Here is a 19271-nt window from a genome sequence, read left to right on the forward strand (position 1 = left end):
TGGCCAGTAAAATCAAATGCTGATGTCAAATCCAGAGAAACTTCTAGTGCAATACAGCAGAGTCTCGGTAAACCGTGTCTCAGTTAACCAAGACTCTAATACAACTGCAAAAAATAAAAAAAAATAAAAAATTGCCTGTGTAAAAAAAAAAGTCTCCTGAAGCACCAGTGGCAGCATCCTGAGATGCAAATCCTCCCTCAAGCCCTGAAGCCCCAAGCAGTTACGAACTCCCCTTGCTCCCACCCTGAAGCAGCAGCACGGTAGTGGTCCTGAGCTGCAAAGCCCTCCTTCCTTCTTCCCTCCAGCCCCGAAGTAAAAAAGCAGACGTGAATCCCCTTGCTCCTTCCCTCTCTCTCTTTCTCTTCCTTACCCAAAGCACAGCAGTCAGCAGGAGGCACAGGCTGCATGCTGCCAGCCCGGCAGGGCCTTTCCTCTAATGCATCTCAGTGAGGGAGGGAGGGAAGGAGGAGGGCTTTGCGGCTCAGGACCACTGCCACGCTTGTGCTTTAGGGTGGGTGGGGGGAAATTGAGACTGTTAGACAAGGTTTCTAACACACTCTTAATTAACCAGAAAAACAGTTATCTGGTATCCACCAATCCCCATGGGTGCCAGATAACTGAGATTCTACTGTATATCCACTATCTAATAACTTGTATGCTTCATTCAGAAAGCGACTTAAAATTGTTTCTGTGCTGTGTCCACTATGGAATCCCACTTATCAAGGGTGTAGAATATTAGGATCTTCAAACGGCGCCAGTGTGTGATTGACACGTGATCGGTGGCCATTTTTTAGGTGTCTGCCAATACCGGCCCCAACTGTTCCACCTCTTTAGTTGGCAAATATAAGCTGGAAATGGACCTATAATTTTGTACTATCATTAATTAATTTACTAAAGTAGCTCTTTTTTGTTAGCCATATTTAATATATTTCTTTTGTTCTAGTATCTGTTGCTGTAACATTTGGTGTTCGATGTTTACACCAAAGATGTTCAGTATGATGTACTAAAATGCCCTTTCAAAAGAGGTAACCATCATGATATTAACCCTTGTATTTTTATTTTTGCTCGTAATTAAAATTGTAGGTGCAATTTTATTCATTTCCCTTAATAATGCTTGAGACCACAACTGAACATATTTAAAAAGACATATCTAAAAAAAAAATCTGAAGAAAAGGAACTAAGTAGAGGAGGCAATTTTTCTGGGTTGATTGGTCTAGTAAGAAATGAGAACTTTAAGATATTAATGTTCACTTATCTGGTATTGTAAGTTGTTTTGTAATTCTGTATCCATTATTTGGTTATTGTTGTGGCCATACTTATCCACATAAAGATGTTCTATCTCAAACGAATGATGTTTCATTTAGTAGGCAAAAGGGGTGAGGACAAGGAGTGAAGAGAGAAAAAGGGTGAGGGGTGAATGCAAGGATGGGTAGTGCAGTTGTGCTGAATGCCTGGGTTGAGTTCATTCAATGTTGATCATTTATAGAAGCCAGAGATGGAGACACCCAAGCTGTTAGTAATAAATGTATGTATCGGGGTAGGGTTGGATAATATTCCTTTATCATTTATTTGTCTATTTGATGGAGGAAATTTAAAAAACAGATTCAAAACAAGATACTGATTATGAGCTGCAGTGAACTAGCTTGTCCACAGTAAGCAATACCATGGTGCCCCTTCTTGCTTCCATCAATCAGACTGAATGAGTTGGTGTGGCACCATTACAATCACATTGCTATTTCCAGGTTTCTTGTATATAATACAATGAACTTTACCTGAAATACAGTGAGAATGGCATCAGGAAAGGTGTCAAAGTTGTTTGTTGGTGTTTCATCTTTAAAATTAAACCTGGAGGAAACAAAGTAAGATATGGTTCATGCATAAAAACGGACCTGACAGTTCTGGGTGACTGTTCTTGCATATTTGTTATTGGTTTTTATTGATATTGAGAGAGAAAGGAAAATAGACAAAGAACACAAGTAAGAGGAAAGCAAAAAGGTCCACTATGTGAAAGATACTTCTCTTGAAGCGATCCCCACCCTAATGTATCACTATTCTCCATTTACCTTCCCTTTTTAAATAAATTTTACTTTGATGTATTTAAAAACTTCCCCTCCCCCACTTCTCTTTTGTTCCATGTACATCAATGTGAACTTGTCTAGTATTTTTAATATTTGATGATATTGCTTTTAATGTACCTTTTTTATTTCTTTTTTAAAATTTCATTATATTGTACACTGTTTAGACACTTGTTTTGATAGACGGTATATCAAAAATAAAGAAACTTGAAACTTACTATGTGCCAGCTGTTCTTTTTCTAACAAAATAGAGTTGTCCCTGGGCATGCTCACATCACTACCTTCACTCCTCTCCTATTACTATCAAATAGAATATGCAGAACTCTGAGTTTGTCTTAGGAAATGATGAAGTGCTCCCAGCACCTAATATGCTAGTTATTCAAATGAAATGGTTGTCCTGCCCCCAGCAGCCATGCACTACTTTTATGAATGAGCTCTAAGATATGTTTAATGCTATTCTCATTTATGGAACCTTAGTGTTGATGGTGATAATTGTATTATGCAGACTATAATGGGGGGTCATAACTAATATGTATTAGATACAATTTTAGGTAAGACCTTAAAGATAATAATAATAATAATAACTTTATTCTTGTATACCGCAAATACCATGGAAGTTCAATGCGGTTAACAATAGAAGAGACTGTACATTTACAGCGAAGTTACATATTACAGCATTATTACATTTACAACGATGTTACATATATGGCAGTGAAAGGCATGAACTAAAGAAGAGACTGTACATTTACAGCGATGATACATATTATAACGGGGTTACATTTATAGCGAAGTTGAATATATGGCCAAGAAAAGGCATATACTATGGAGGCCTGAAGGGCCATTAGGTCAAAACAGAGATTGGGTAAGAGAGGCAGTAAGTGGCTTGATAAGGAGGGCAAAGTCAGGGGAAAGGAAGCATATCGAGGTCGGGAGGGTGCAGGGAAGGAGGGCAGGCAGAGTTAGCGGAATTTGTCGAAGAGGTAGGTTTTTAGTGACTTCCTGAACAGGTGATAGGGCGGAGAGTTGGAGATGAGGTCGGTTAGGCAATTGATAGTAATATTATATAAAAGATGTAGCTGAATAATAGAAATCCTTCAGAAACTTGTGACACAGCAAAGACAGCACAGCATGCAGAGTACATATTTTTACTTAATAGAACAAAATATTTTGGTTTAATGTCTGGAACACGATGCTGGAGCCATAAAATAACAGGTCCCTGAAAATAAGCTAAAGGTCACACTAACATATTTATCGCTTGTAGAGTTAAGGGAAATCATGTGACTATAACCATGTGGTTGCAGCCTACAAGAATGTATTGTCTAGCAAATGAGAAAGTTTCTGTAAACAAGACATTAGAGAGAAAATAGAACATGTCTGGAGGGTCAGCATGATCTCAGTGAGCATGTTGTCCACTTTCTCCTACTGCTGACAGAGGTGAAATCAATAGCATGTTTATGAAGTAAGTCATTACTTGTTGCTAAGGATGATTAACAGGAAATCATGTGACTTGAATAGAACCAATAGAATATTATTGAAGTATGCAATTTGTAAATGGAGTGTACCGTATTTTCATGCATATAACACGCATACGTGTATAACACGCCCAAGCGTATAGCGCGTGGGAACAAAGCATTTATGTAAAAAAATTTCCTTATAGCACGCCCATGCGTATACTCCTCATTGAACTAGAAACTCCTCCCGCCACCCCATTTGTGTGAAGGGGATTCGAATGTTCTATAAGTAACCTGCTAAACCGCTGATTAAATATTAAAATCTGCCAAATAAAAACTTCTGAATTGAAAAACTTAGTCTCAACTCTATCATAGCGGGACAATTTGAGTTCGACCAGGTGAATAGGGGCGCTTACATTCATAAAGTCGGCCCACTGACCAAACCAGTAGAAGGATTAACAAAGACCCGGGATGAATGGAAAGACCGGTCGACTTCAGCCTACAGAACTAAGGGCTAAAGGAATAAATGTAATAGGGTGTCTTTACTACAAACTGGCATATGTAGGTTTACTGCACCTCATAACTGTATATTATAACATCATTTATGATGACCGCTTGTTATCAGAATACTTTTGGCGTACAGCAATGTTTTATTTCTACCAATGTCACTGGGGTAAAGGTGAAAACAGTCATTGCTGTGAAAATATCCTTTAAAAGTGACTATGTAACCTGTACAAAAAAATCACCAAACGTATTCTAATAACAAGCGGTCCTCGTAGATGATACAGTCGATGCTGTTGCGATCCGTGCGGCGTGACACGGGTGCAGTAAACCTAGATGCGCCAGTTTGAAGCTAAGACTCCCTATTACAATTATTCCCTATACCTTTTACCTCTGTGGGCTATAGTTGACGGGTCTTTCTATTCATCACAGGTCTTTAATTCCTCTATTGGTTTGGTTGGTCATCCGACTCCATGAACGTAAGACCCCTATTCACCTGGTCAAACTCAAATTGACCCTCCCCAGGATAGACTTTAGTCAAAACTTAAGATTTTTCATAAAATTCTTATAGAATTTCTTTAATTTTTAACTTTGGACATTTTAAAAAATGCCGTCTCTGCCGTATTGGTGTCGCCGAATGTGGTATCAGCAATGTAAAAAAAAAAAATTGTATAACGCACTCACAGATATTACGCGCATGGTTATTGCGCGGTTTGTAAAATCGTGTATAGCACGCGCGTTATATGCATAAAAATACGGTAATTGGAAGATGTACCAACTATGTATGTTTAATAATGAATTAACTGATGATGTCATTGTCCCAATAAAATGATCAGTCACTGGTAATTCAAAGTGACTTTGACTGTCAGCTTACTAATTTAGTAAGCAGTCAAATACTTCTCAAGGCCTTGAATATTAACCACACTTTTGTGTTAGATTTCTTTCTTTGATCTCGTCTGAGATGGAATTAAGAACTGAGAGGCGTGTATGTAGCCTGTCCATATAGGTATATAGACCAAACATTTTTGTGCCGTGACTCGGATCTATCTCTGGGGACATCAACATCAGGTAAGACCATGGTCTGTAAGTTTTTTCTGAAGCAGCATGATAAGGCTGAAGTTTGTTTAAGGATATTAAGAAAAGCCATGGAATTAGTATGTCTTTGACTGATCAGGGTAATATTAGAGAGATTTACAGGGAATTCTCATGCCCATCTCTTGATGGTACTCAGTGATTTATGGAGTAAGGTTTCTCCTAGACTGCATGATATCTGGGAGGGCTGTTACAGTATGAGTGCCGGACAAGACATGGCTAGAGAAATTTATGCTTTATGTGCTGGGCTGTTCTGCACAAGCACTGTGATTAGAAAAAAAAGGAGACTGAGGTTTCTGTTTAATGAGAAGGTACTTACCAAGGATCTAAGGCTCTCTTGGCTTATACTGTTGTCAGCACTAAGAGGTTCTTTTTGTGTATGACACGGCGGCACAATGCACAGCGGCCTCAAAAAAGGCGAACAGAATATTGGGCATTATCAAAAAAGGTATCACTACCAGAATCAAGGAAGTTATCCTCCCACTGTATAGGGCGATGGTATGACCGCATCTGGAGTACTGCGTTCAGTACTGGTTGACGTATCTCAAGAAGGATAGGCCATACTCGAAAGGGTCCAGAGAAGAGCAACAAAAATGATAAAGGGCATGGAAAACCTTTCATATGCTGAGAGGCTGGAGCTCTTTTCCCTGGAAAAGCGGAGACTTAGAGGGGATATGATAGAAACTTACAAGATTATGAAGGGTTATAGAGAAGGTAGAGAGACAGATTCTTCAGACTGGCGGGGGCAACAAAAACTAGAGGGCACTCAAAAAAATTGAAGGGAGATAGGTTCAGAACAAATGCTAGGAAGTTCTTCTTCACTCAGAGAGTGGTGGACACCGGGAATGCGCTTCCAGAGGAGGTGGTAGAGCAGAGTACGATTTTGGATTTCAAAATGGGATTGGACGAGTTCCTGAAGGAAAAGGGGATTGAGGGGTACAATTAGAGGGTTACTATATAGTACAAAATGCTTTAGAGTAATAGATCACTTACAGGTCATTGACCTGGGGGGCCGCCGCGGGAGCGGACTGCTGGGCATGATGGACCTATGGTCTGACTCGGCAGAGGCGGTGCTTATGTTCTTATGTACTAATACTAATGGTCCAGGGTTAAAATTCCATGGTAACGACAATATTTTTGAGTACTCATCTTGTGACGAATCCAGGGCTAGTTCAAAGTTTTTCCTCTGAATAGCCAGGATTTGCACTGTGGCAGGTATGTGGTCCTGTCCCTTTAAGGCAAAGTGCTGTTAAAAGCAAGGGAAGGAAGCCTGCCCTGCATTGAGTAATGCCTAAGCCTGTTTTCCGGCCCTGGCTTAAGGGGTGTGGCCTTGAGCTCCTAAAAGGCCAGGTCAGGAAGGGAGAAACAGAGACAGAAGCAGGAACACAGAAGGCAGAGGGACGAGAGGCATAGAGGCGGGGAAGCTGGAAACCAGAGAAGGAAGCTGTGAGGAGGGCAAAATAAATGGTCTGAGAACAGACAAACTAGAAGCCCCAGCTGAAAAGCAGTGTGAGTTACATTCCGGAGATTACCCCTCTCCCCCCCGACTGGGCTGTGCAAGAAAAGGAGGAATCTCCTCTCAGCCCAGGAACAGAGTTTTTTTCATTGCCTAAGGATATGGAGGTTGGTGAATGCTTACTGGAGTTCTCAGCTAGGCCATGCAGATCAGCTAGATCAGTGAGTCTTGATTTTCACCTAATTTACCTGCCTGCTAATATATGGTTTTTGGCTTCATGCTGAGTTACCAATGTTCAAGGTTCTGTTCTTGGGCCTGTTCTTTTTAACATTTTTAATAAGTGATATTGCTGAAGGGCTGTCAGGTAAAATTTGCCTCTTTGTGGATGATACCAAAATCTGCAATAGAGTAGACACCCCAGATGGTATGAATAACATGAAGACCTAATGAAGCTTGAAGAACAGTCTGAAATTTGGCAGCTAAAATGTAATGCTAATAAATGCAAAGTCCTGCATTTGAGCTGCAAAAAACCCGAAGGAAAGGTACAGTTTAGGGGATGAATAGCTTATAAGAGCAGGACTTGGGTGTGACTTTATGAGATGATCTTAAGGTGGCCAAACAGGTTGAAAAGGTGATGGCAAAAGATAGAAGGATGCTAGGATGCATAGGAAGAGGTATGGCCAGTAGGAAAAAGGAGGTATTGATGTCCCTGTATAAGACTTTATTGAGACCTCATTTAGAATATTGTGTAAAATTCTGGAGGCTGCACCTTCAAAAAGATATAAAAAGGATGGAGTTGGTCCAGAGGAAGGCTACTAAAATGGTGTGTAGTCTTCATGAAAAGACTTATGGGGACAGACTTAAAGATCTCAATATGTACACTTTGGAGGAAAGGCAGGAGAGGGGAGATATGATAGAAACATTTAAATGCCTATGTGGCATAAATGTGAATGAGTCGAGTCTCTTTCATTTGAAAGGAAACTCCGGAATGAGAGGGCATAGGATGAAGTTAAGAAGTGATAGGCTCAGGAGTAATCTATGGAAATACATTTTTACAGAAAGGGTGTTAGACATGGAATAGTTTCTCAGAAGAGGTGGTGGAGACAGAGAATTCAAGAAAGCGTGGGATAGGCACGTGGGATTTCTTAGAGAGAGGAAGAAATAATGGTTACTGTGGATGGGCAGACTGGATGTGCTATTTGGCCTTTATCTGCCACCATGTTTCTATAAATCATTATGTATAAATCATTTTGATTGTATTCACAGAAAGGAGGTATATCAAGTCCTATCCCTTTTCCCTGCATAAATACTTCTTAAAAAGATGAGCCTTTGATCCTATTTTCCTAATAGCATGAAGAACTGAATTCTAAATATGCACTGCTTGATAAGACATAGAAGAATAAAAAGCTTTTTGTTTGGAGCAGAACAATTTTGGATTGGGAAAAAAGAGGGTTAAAAGATTTCAAGACGATCTACAAGTTTGAGGAGAATATAACACAGCCTAAATAGGATGATGTCGAACCAGACAATATTCTATACACCAAAGAACAGATTTTGAATTTTACTCTAGCTATTTTTTGAAGCCAGTGTAATGACCTTTATCATCCCCTGCATATGTTCTTACTTCTCCCTCGCCCCATACAGTTTTATCCTTCTTGTCCTCTTCCTCAACACTCCACTCCCATCTCAAACCTAGCAGGATAGCTCTGAACACTTCCCCCCCAATGCTCTGCCCCAGCCTTAGCATCAGCCCCTTCTTGCATCTGCTCCCCAGCATTGGCCATCAGTCCCCTTTTATCTTCTAGCATCTAAATCAGGGCCATTTTTAAGCCCCAGCCTCCTTCTTCTTTCTGCACCCCCCAATCAGGTCCATCCCCAGCCTAAGCCTCCTTCTTCCACTGCCCCTCCCCCCACCCTTGTAATACCTAGGTCCACTATTAGCCTCCTTCTTCCACCTGTCTCCACTTTTCAGCCCTTATACCTAACCTCAACCTCCTGTTCCCAACTGTCTCCCCCCTTTTATCCTCCAGTTTCAGAACCAGCTCCTTCTCCTGGCTGTCCCTCTTATCAGTCCCAGCCCCCTTCTCCCATCTATCCTCTCAGGTTCATCCCAAGCCTTTCCACCTGCCCCCCTTTCAGCCCCCCAGGTCCAGCTTTAGCATCCTTCCACCTGCTCCCCTTTAGCCTCCCTTCCAGCCCCATCTTTCTTCTTCCATCTGCCCCTTTTTTCCAGTCACCAGTCCCAGCCCCAAACCTGTTCTCCCACCTGCCCTCTCTTTCAAGCTCCAGCCCCCTTCTCCCATCAGCACCCCCTTTTCAGCCCCCAGATCCAGCTTCCTTCTCCCATCTTCTCCCTTTTCAGCCGTAGCCCCTTTCTCCCATCTGCCATCCATTTGTATGCCTATGTTTCTCTGACAGTGTCAGCAATGGATGAAATCTGACTAAGGCCTTCCCCTCAGTTGCGTGCTGCCCTTGTAGAAACAGGAAATTGCATCAGAGGAGGGCAGGATGTGACTGAGGGAAGGCCCTAGGCAGCCTGCACCAATTGCTGATGCTGCAGGGCAGCCTGCATCCATTGTGGATTCTGCCGGAGAGACTCAGGGTAAATTTAGAACATTGTGGGAAGGAGAGAAAGGAAGGGAAAAAGATGTTGCACTACGTTGCCCAGGGAAGGAGGAAAAATGTCAGAGGCAGAGTTAGCGACATGATGCTGGCCGCACTGGGGGCAGTGTAAAGGAGAGATGTAGGGCCTAAGGAAAGATGTGAGATAGTAGGTGTGTGGCTGGCAGATAAAGTAAGTACAGCTTGCAGTGACTCTTGGTGTCCCCTTCCCATGCTTACCAGGATGCACTGGCCCTGTCCAGCTTGGAACCTGTTTCTGCATCACAAGCCCATAACATGCAAGCATACTGCTTATTAACCTCATGTTTCTGCTCCTGGCACCTTTCTGCATCAGTCCCAAGTCTATAGCTTGAAAAGAGCCAATAGCTTAATCTACTTGCCCCTTTCATGATTCTGCAACATTTTAGGGAATGTGAAACATGGATTTTAATATTTTAATACAACCTCAAACTGTAACACAGTGGTAACAGTATATAAAAAAAAAACCTCACAGAATTATGAAACTTAGCAAAGGTGGGACCTTGTAATTGCCAAGGGGCTAAGAAGTGTTTTCATTGCCATCCCCTAATTCCTTCTATTCCTGTCATAGCAAGGGCATGCCAAAGACTTACTGTCCACCGAACAGCTGCATCCCCAACAAGGCGAACACTACAATGAAGAGAAAAAGCAGGAACAGCAAACTGACAATAGATTTCATGGAGTTCAGAAGGGACACCACCAGATTCCGAAGGGAGTTCCAGTACCTGGGAAGGAAGCAGTGGATTGGTTATTGCTAGGAGAAAAACCTAAGTTTAGGCTTGCTATTCACTTGTTAGATGGTCATACTGTAGACATTTTGACCCATTAACTTTCTGGCATCTTAATAATTTGAGTTACGATTCTGATTCAATAAATCCTGTTTGTTTGTAACCTAGTGGTTAAAGCAGTGGGTTGAGAACCAGGGTTCAAATCCTACTGCTCCCAAAAATGTTCTTTATGACTTTGGGCAAGCCACTTCACCCTCCACTGCCTTAGGTACAAACATGAAGGGCTTTACTATAATAGAAACCAACCATGAGGCAAAAAATGGTCTAAGGGTTCCCAGAGTGGTAAGACAGTGTTGAAGACAACTCTAAGGAAATATCAATAATAAATTACTCTATAATTTAGTGAAAATAAGGTACCCTCAGTGTGAGGGGTCAGTGACGGGAGAAATCCTTCAACGCTTCACACAACAAGATGGAGACAACCAGGCCCCCACCTGCACACCATCATCGGGTACCTAAGTGTGCTTTAAATCAAAATAACACAATCACCATAAACATAGTAAACAGTGAACATGAGTGAATTCAATCACATCTACCACTCTGGGAACCCCCCAGCCAACTCCCAATCCTCAGATGAAAAATGAAAAGGAGATTTAGCTTATACAATGCTGTAATTCAGTCGTCCAGGGATACAAGGGCAGATGACTTGTCTTTGACACTGTCTTACCACTCTGGGAACCCTTAGACCATTTTTTGACTCATGGTTGGTTTCTTTTGAAGTTTTTCTGGCAATCTTCTTTGGAGTTTTTTTGCGTTTTACTATAATAGGGCACTTATGATAAAGTGCCACAAATATGTACATTATCTTAAGTGCACTTATAGTGGCAGCAATTTAGCTAGGTGCTCTTCTGTAAGGGTATGATAAGTGGCATAGTGCATAAATGCAAGAAGAATGTTCACATTGGTGGAACATGGGGGTGCTGCCCCAGGTACACTAGATAGAGCCCACCAGGACAGATAGGGAAATATGATAAAGTACCTGAATGTAAACTACTTAGGATATAAGTGGTATATAAGCTATTTTATCTATCTATCTATTTTTTTGAGTGCAACTTACAGAATACAGTAAGTTACCTCATGAATGCATGTCTGCAGTTACGTCAGGTCTTTTGCTGTAGTAATTGTGGGCATTTAGATTTTAGTCACCCCAGAACCAGGTTATACTAGCATTCTATGAAAAAATATCTGGGTGTTCAGATGCCATTAGAGAATAGGAAAAGAGCAAAAAGAGCAAACTTTACTTAGCTAGTTTCCATAGTATAAAAGCATTTTTATAGTTTTACAGTTTTAAAATTTGAACATTCTGCTAGAGATAGTCTCTGGTAGACATGAACAAATGATTCCTCAATACCAGAAAATCATTTGTGGGTGTTCTCGCCCTTACCTCCTACAACCCAACAATTTATAACCTTACTGTAATACAATCTGATTACAATTAATTACTGTCAACACAGCCATGGATGGCCAGCTCATTACTGCATGGGAGTCCTGAAGATTTAAGCCTCATTGTCCCTATATAAAGATTTTATTCTACCCATGACATTCATAAACACTTTGTCATGCATTCACCTCCATTGTTTTTAAGTACAGTATTTATAAGCATGATCATTTATTTTGCTTTTTAATTCCTGGCCAATAAGCATAATGTATTTAAACCTGAGTTTTATTTATTCCATGGTTGTTTGTTCATATACTATTATCATTGTCATGTCATATTTGCACCTGCTACTATTATTTTTACCTCACATGGTTGTTAATGCACTGTTATATATGGATTTCAATTTATCTTAACTTTCATTGCCTTTAGAGCGGGGGTCTTGGAGTCCCTCCTTGAGGGCCGCGGTCCAGTCGGATTTTTGAGATTTCCCCAATGAATATGTATGAGATCTATGTGCTTGCACTGCTTTCAATGCATATTCATTGGGGAAATCCTGGAGGCCCAACTGGATTGCGGCCCTCGGGGAGGGGGGACTTTGAGATCCCTGCTTTAGTGTTCATGAATATGATCATTCAGTTTTCTATTTTATTATTGGTTCATATACATATCCATTCACATTTTTGTTTCATTCATTTTATGGGTGCATTATGTTTTATCTGTCTTCATCGCAACCATGCTTCACATATTTCACATTCTTTAATTTTAAAATTACAACATGCATTTGATAACATTAATTTTCATTATATAATGTTATAGAATATGTCTTTTAACAAAATGATTTGTCTAGTAATTTGATATCTTTGATTGTCCTGCTGCCTTAGAAATAAGTCATTTTATTCTTTTTTTTTTAATTCAATCTTTTTTATTGAATTTTGCATATTAGACAAAGTAAACAACCAATAAACAATATCCATTTAACATTATCTTGCAGTAACCATTCATATATGAGTGAAATACGGTCATGCTACTTACTGTCATCACATTCGGAGCATATTTGTAACTAGTCAATAATCCAGTCATGTTATAGGTAGTAGAACAATAGGGGTGTACCCATAGTGAGTTATTTATTCACCCTTGCAATAAGCTAAAACCAGTGTCCAAACATTTTGAGTAAGTGGTGGAACATAGTATGTCTTTATTCCAAGTATGAAAAAGTTGTTGCTGAGCAAAGTCATTTTATTCTGTTATTTTAACTGTATTATTCTATGTGTTTATGTCTTATTATGGCTTTTTCATGTTTGAATATGATGTCTTTTTTATATAGTTTAAAGACAATAGACTGGTTTCAGTCCAATTCTTTATATGTGAGTTTGCAAACAATTGGTATGTATAATGTCTTCTCACTATTACATTGTGCCACATACCTCTTCATGTTTTCAAAATCAGACATGCACTATGGTTGCTTTATCCTATTAACTTTTCATTCTTATGGCTTCTCTCAGACACTTTATAGATTTTAGTGCTTAATCTTAAACACTAATACATACCATGGCACTTTTTCTTTTTCCGCCTTTTTTGGCACAATTTTTTTCCTTTTATGTTTCTTGTTGATATTTCAAGCTTCTCTATATAGCATGATCACACTTGGCTCATTCATTTTATCCTGCAGTCGAGTATAGACACTAATATGCATGCTCCAGATTGGCATCACAGTCACTTCTTATCTTTTCATCTTTCTCTTTACCATTATTCATTATTATCTCTTCCTTTTAGGACCCCTGAGGAAGGCGTGTTTATCTAAACACAGACCGTGTAGGGTCCAGTTGGATTTTTACCACTGTATTTTAATCATTGTATTTTTATGTTTTTATATGTCAATGTATAATAAATTATCTCCAGAACATCTGTATCCACAGTTTTTTGTTTTTGTTTTCATCGGTTTGTTTTCACTGTGGATCATTGGGTCTCCACATTTTTTTGTTGTTGTTGTGCTAATCTTTGTACTGTCCAAATATACTCCCCTGTGAATGTTTGCTTGTAGGCCATTCTGAGCTACTGGGAGGACGGGATAAAAATCTAAATAAATAAATAAAATAAATGAAGAGGACCCATGACAGAGCCCTAAGGTATGCCAACTGATAGTGAAATGGCAGCAGGGGAGGATCTACCAGAGCATATGCTAAAAGTGCAATGGACAAGGTAGGAGGAAAATCAAGAAACAACAAGGGGGGGGGGGGTGATGTCAGCACTTGTGATGGCTGCTTAGCCTTCAAGCTCTGCAGGACTTGGCTTCAAATCTATCTTCAATCTAACTTATTGAATATCACTGGGGGCTCTACCTTGGAGTCTGGGTGCCCCTTTTATCCTCTTGGTCATTGCTATGAAAAAAGGAGCAGTAGTCAGGTCAGAACAGGTGACTTTTGCCTATCAGCCCTCCACTGTGTAGACCCAGGCCCAAGACATCATGACAGCAGAATCGACCTGTGGGCTGCAAAGAACAGCCTCAAATCTTGCTAAAACAGTGGGGCAGACTCTGCGTAAGGACCCGATGGTGGACTTTTACCTTTTGCTCGAGGAGATTAAAGTGGATATTAAGGCTAGTCACATAGAACTTTCCACTCTTTCCACTGATTTGCAGAGTGAACTTGTGGAGCTGGGCTCCAAGCTCATGGAATCTTAGTCTCGCCTCGAGGAATATCAGGAGGTACTCTCTAGCTTGAAAACATCGCTTCAGGATTGCAAAACGACAAAATAGAGGATCTGGAGAACAGATTACGCAGACATAACCTATAGTTTGGGACCTCCCTGAACTGCCATATTATATGGATTGTGAACCAACTATCCAGAAACTGGTTGGCTTTTTACTTACTGATACTCCACATGCATATCGAGAGGGCCCATCGGACATTTGGGCGGCCATGTGCAAACATGCCTCGCGACATAGTGGTGTGCTTTAAGGATTTCCGACTCCCAAAGGATGCCAATTCAAAAGATTCCTTGACAAGACACTTTTCTTCCAAGCAGGAATCTGGAACACTACTCTAAGCGACTTACTCCTCGATTCATACTCATACAGAAGATCACTGAAAACCCATTTATTTGACAAATTTGTTTAAACTTCCTCAAACGATTTCCTCTGCATCTACTTGCATGCTCCTACCTCCTGTTATAAATAATTATGCTATACACCTGTTTGTTTACTCCTACTTAATGCTCATGATATAACTTCGCTGTAGCCACTCTTATTGCAAACCGCCTTGAACTGAAAGGTATGATGGGATATAAATAAAGCAGACGCACGGAATAAAGCTCCTTTTCATTGGGACACTTATCCCATTAAGATCTATTAAGACCTAGCAGCCACCATTCTACATCATCAAAGAGAATTCAAACCTTATACTCAATATCTTATGGGCAAGGGTATTAAATATAAATGGCAACATTTATTTGTGCTTATTTTTTACTTGGGGGGTAAATTGCAATGGCTCCGTTCGCTTACAGAAGTGAATTAGCTGCTCCCTAAAGTTCTTGCTTTGTCAGATAAAGATATCCCAGTTTTGGTGTCCCCTCTGCAGCTCGTAGGATGCTTACAGCAATGCTCAAAATGGCTCCATGTATCTAGAAAAAAAGGTCATTTGACTCATTAGCCCTCAGCTGCGTTGTTGCAATCCATACCTACAGCTGGAGAGTGATGATTAACTGATATTTGGACTTGTTATTCTTGCTTTTGGAAGCCACCAGGGCATAACCTGCATGGAGTTTGTCTGCGCCCAGTGCCAGAGTCTGTAACCTAACTTTGTTTTCCCCTACTTGATGGAAAAACACAATTACGATAAGGAGTAAAATTAATCCTGATAGCTTTTGGCAACAATTAATGCAGATTTTACCTGATTCTCCTTGTGAACTTAATGTGGATAGAATTTTTTAAATTTGGACAGAAAAATCTGAACTAATTTTTGAATCGCTAGCTCCTCTTAAAACTAAGGAGATTTCTCACAAGCACAAAAGCCCCTTGGTATTCTCATTATCATCGTCAACTTAAGCAGATGTGTAGAAAGTTAGAAAGTAAGTGGGGAAAAAAAGTGATGCGGAACTAGATAAAATAAGTTGGAGAAGGAAGATAAAGGAATATAATCATGAGATCACTAAGGCTAGGAAAATATATTATGGCAATAAAATTAATACAGCAACAGATAAAAATAAGGCCTTATTTCTATTATGGAAATCCATTACAACATCAGGGCAGGCTGATAAATTTATTAGACCTTCTGAAGAAGAATTAGCTACTTTCTTCAATGACAACATTTTAACTATAAGGTCATCATTTTCTAATACTTCAGGGCTATTCAATCTACCTAGTACCGAAAAATCTCATTTTAATGAGATTCCAGTTGATAAATATTGGTACAATTTTAGTATAGTAACAGAATGCCAACTGCTGAAGCTCTGTGCTAATCTTGGCCACAAAAAATGTTTGCTTGACCCCATTCCTTCATACATTTTCTGTAGTATTCCTATGTATGTTATTCTTTGGTTTACATTGTTGGTAAACTATATTCTTACCAGTGTTTTTTTTGCATCAGATAAGGGTCGAATTATACTTACCCCATTGCTAAAACATTCTGAATTAGATCCAACTTTAGCCTCCCATTATCGTCCTGTTGCAAATATACCGCTGTTAAAGATTTTGGAATCCATTGTTTCTAGGCAACATTTGGAATATCTGGATGAATTTTCCATACTTCTCCCATTCCAACATGGATTTCGCCTAAACCATAGTACTGAAACTCTTCTTATTTCACTGGTGGTAAAGTTCAACACTTTCTGGTCCATGGCCGATGTGCTATTTTGTTACAATTTGATCTTTCGGCAGCTTTTGATGTCATGGATCACAATATCCTAATGCAACTATTGATTAATATCGGCTTGGTCAGAGAGTTCTGAATTGGTTCAGCGGCTTCTTGAAATTATGATATTATAAAGTACATGCTGAGGGTAAATTCTCTCCATCTTGGTCTCCTGTTTGCAGAGTACCTCAGGGGTCTTAACATATTATTTAATATACTGTATATATGATGACACTAAAATATTTGAACTTATCTACTTTAAAATCAATTTTTACTTATGCTGATATTTTCATCTTACTTGATGTTGATCCATCATTGTCAAATTTAACAGCAGATATCAATTCTTGTATTTCAAGACTTCATGGCTGGGCCTCCTCTGTACGTATGAAATTAAATGCCACCAAAACTAAACTTCTAAGGCTTGGCCCTATTACACACAATTTATTCTCTTCTGTACGATTAAATTCTGGTGATACCTTGAAGATTGAATTCTCATCCAGAATCCTTGGGTTTGTTTTGAATTCTACTCTTTCTTTGACTAATCAAATTAACAATGTATCTAAAAAAATGCTTCTTTAGTTTATGGATGTTAAGGAGGGTTCATAATTTTTATCATCAGCATCATTTTGCCGTATTGGTCTAGGCTATTATATTAGCTCACTTGGACTATGCAAATTCTCTTTACATCAGTTTAAGTAAGTGTAACTTAAAGAGATTGCAGCTTATCCAGAACACAGCTGCCAAATTGATTTTCGGTAAGAGTAGATACGATCATGTTACTCCATTACTGAGGGCATTGTATTGGCTCCCGGTATACTGGAGGGTTCAGTTCAAGTATGCTAATGTTGTATTTAAAAGTTTTTATGGGATCTTTTCCCCATTACTTACCCTTTCTTTTAATTCTACTAGAGGAATACATAAATTTAAATTAGTAGTCCCTTCTATTAGAGGTATTCAAACTTTAGGTAGGCTTTCACACTCTATGGCATTTGCCTTGGTAAAAATCTGGAATGACCTCCCTTCAGAAATTAGACTCCTCTCCTCTTTGACATGTTTTAGAAAAACTTTGAAGACGTATTTGTTTAAGAAATTTTTAGCTGACAAATAAGTGATTGTAATAGATGAACTTCCTGTCCAATTATTGTTTTCCTATGTTCTTTTAGCTAATTTTGTTAACCGGTTCAAATCCCTTTTGGAATGACCCGGTATATAAGGCTAAGGATTGGATTTTATTACTTTGTTATCATTATAATTATGTATTGGTTTTAATATGTTTATGTAAATATGATGATTTTTTATGTCATTTTTAGTATCTCACTAGTCCCCTGAGGAAGGCTTTCACTGAAACTGGGATCCTAGTTGGGACTACTACTTTTGAGCAAGTTTATCCTTATTGGAATTTATTGTGGACTAATAAATGTAGCTTCTTTTGTTGGTTTTAGACATCTCACTAGCCTCTTTCTGTGTTTGCTTTGTTATGGGCGGAAAATATGCACTTTAAGTTATACATGCTATCTGTTTAAAGTTATACATGTATATTTAGCCGAATGACTTATGTGCCTCAATGAATAGAAAATCACATATGGAGGTTAATTTTATAAAATGGTACCTATGTTAAAATCTGAATCTGTTTTAAACTATTTTATAAAGGAAACTTAGACATCTGTGCATCTTATAAAATACTTCCAGAACTATCTCCAACAGTACACAGATTCTCATGTACAAATTTACTCCTGCTCTAAAGAAGACAAACAGTAAATATGTGCATGTACTATATGAAGGACATTTTATAAAGGATTTTTCTTGTGTGCATGTCCATATAGGTGCACAAAAAGGCCTCTAATAAAATTACCTCATGTGTAAAAGTGCATGCAGCACAATTAGGTCTGTATTTGTATGTGATTTTCAAAGCAGGTATGCCAATGAGAGGATTAGGTAGAGTGTAGGTGGAATAATTTACAAGTGTGTTTGTCAGACGTATTGTTTGGCTTGGTGCCATTTTAGCCATAAAATCTAATGGATCTCCTTATTGAAAAGCCATCAGTCCAGTTAAAAGGACAATTCTGACACTGATTAGACACAATCAATCCCTGAAGAAGAGAATGAAACGGGGTCTCGTCTGCATCAACAGTTTTGTTTTGAATCAGATCAGATAAACTTTTGTCTTTTGATACGTTTCATGCATTTTATTTTGTGGGTTACATTGAGCAGATGTCTTCTTTGTGACAAAATATAAAAAATACTGTATACGTTTTTCACATTTTATAAGAACGTTTCACATTATTTATCTTTTATATTGAGGAGTGACATGATGTGATCAGTTAGCATTATGATTCACTGATACCTCCTTTCATAAATATAAAAATGTTATAGAGGCATAGTTTGCTGGTTTCTTCTTTGTACTTGAATATACTGTAGACTTGGGGAGTTATTATTTTTGACAATTTTTTTTTATTTTTTAAATCTTTATTGATTTTTAATCTAAAAACAGTGCCAAACAAATAAAAGAACAGTAGCTATTACATACATTGCACTAATAACTGTACAGGTAACTATATATCACTCAAGATTTTCTAATTTCCTACCTATAATAGAAATATAATATAAAATAATATATAATATAATTGAAGAATAAAGTTACCTCAATGTCATCAATAATTATTTCCCTCCCTCCAAATGAATAAAAAAGCAGGCAGTCTCCTCTATTTCCAGTTTGTTGTTAGATGATATATGAACAACTCTATAATTGGATGCCTACATTTATGTGTCACATGAGTGTTTAAATATATACAATACTATCCCTTTTGCAGGTAATTATACACGTGGAGGGGCATTTTCAATAGGACATCTGAGTCTGTTTTTGGAAGAGACATCCAGAAATCCAGCAGAGAAAATGTCCATTTTCCAAAACTGCAAGATATCTATCTTTTTTTAAAATAACTTATCTCAATATTTTGGCCCTTAGTATGTCTATCATTTTTGGTCATTCTCAAATATAAAGATGTCCATATGAAAATGCAGAAAAGAAGCTTTCCCATCGTCC

At 38.7% G+C, this 19271-nt stretch overlaps 1 protein-coding gene across 5 annotated transcripts in view; it reads right to left on the minus strand.

The window, feature by feature from the left end:
- Positions 1-19271, minus strand: part of CACNA1B (calcium voltage-gated channel subunit alpha1 B) — a 1471643-nt gene that overhangs the window by 575778 nt on the left and 876594 nt on the right. For all 5 annotated transcript variants that reach the window (XM_033960470.1, XM_033960471.1, XM_033960469.1 and 2 more), the window contains 2 exons: positions 9809-9940; positions 1773-1845 (listed from right to left, as the gene is read on the minus strand). In XM_033960470.1, the coding sequence (XP_033816361.1) occupies positions 1773-1845; positions 9809-9940 (205 nt within the window). The remainder of the gene's footprint in view (positions 1-1772; positions 1846-9808; positions 9941-19271) is intronic.

The sequence above is a fragment of the Geotrypetes seraphini genome, chromosome 10 (assembly GCF_902459505.1).
Source record: "Geotrypetes seraphini chromosome 10, aGeoSer1.1, whole genome shotgun sequence".
Taxonomy (NCBI): domain Eukaryota; kingdom Metazoa; phylum Chordata; class Amphibia; order Gymnophiona; family Dermophiidae; genus Geotrypetes; species Geotrypetes seraphini.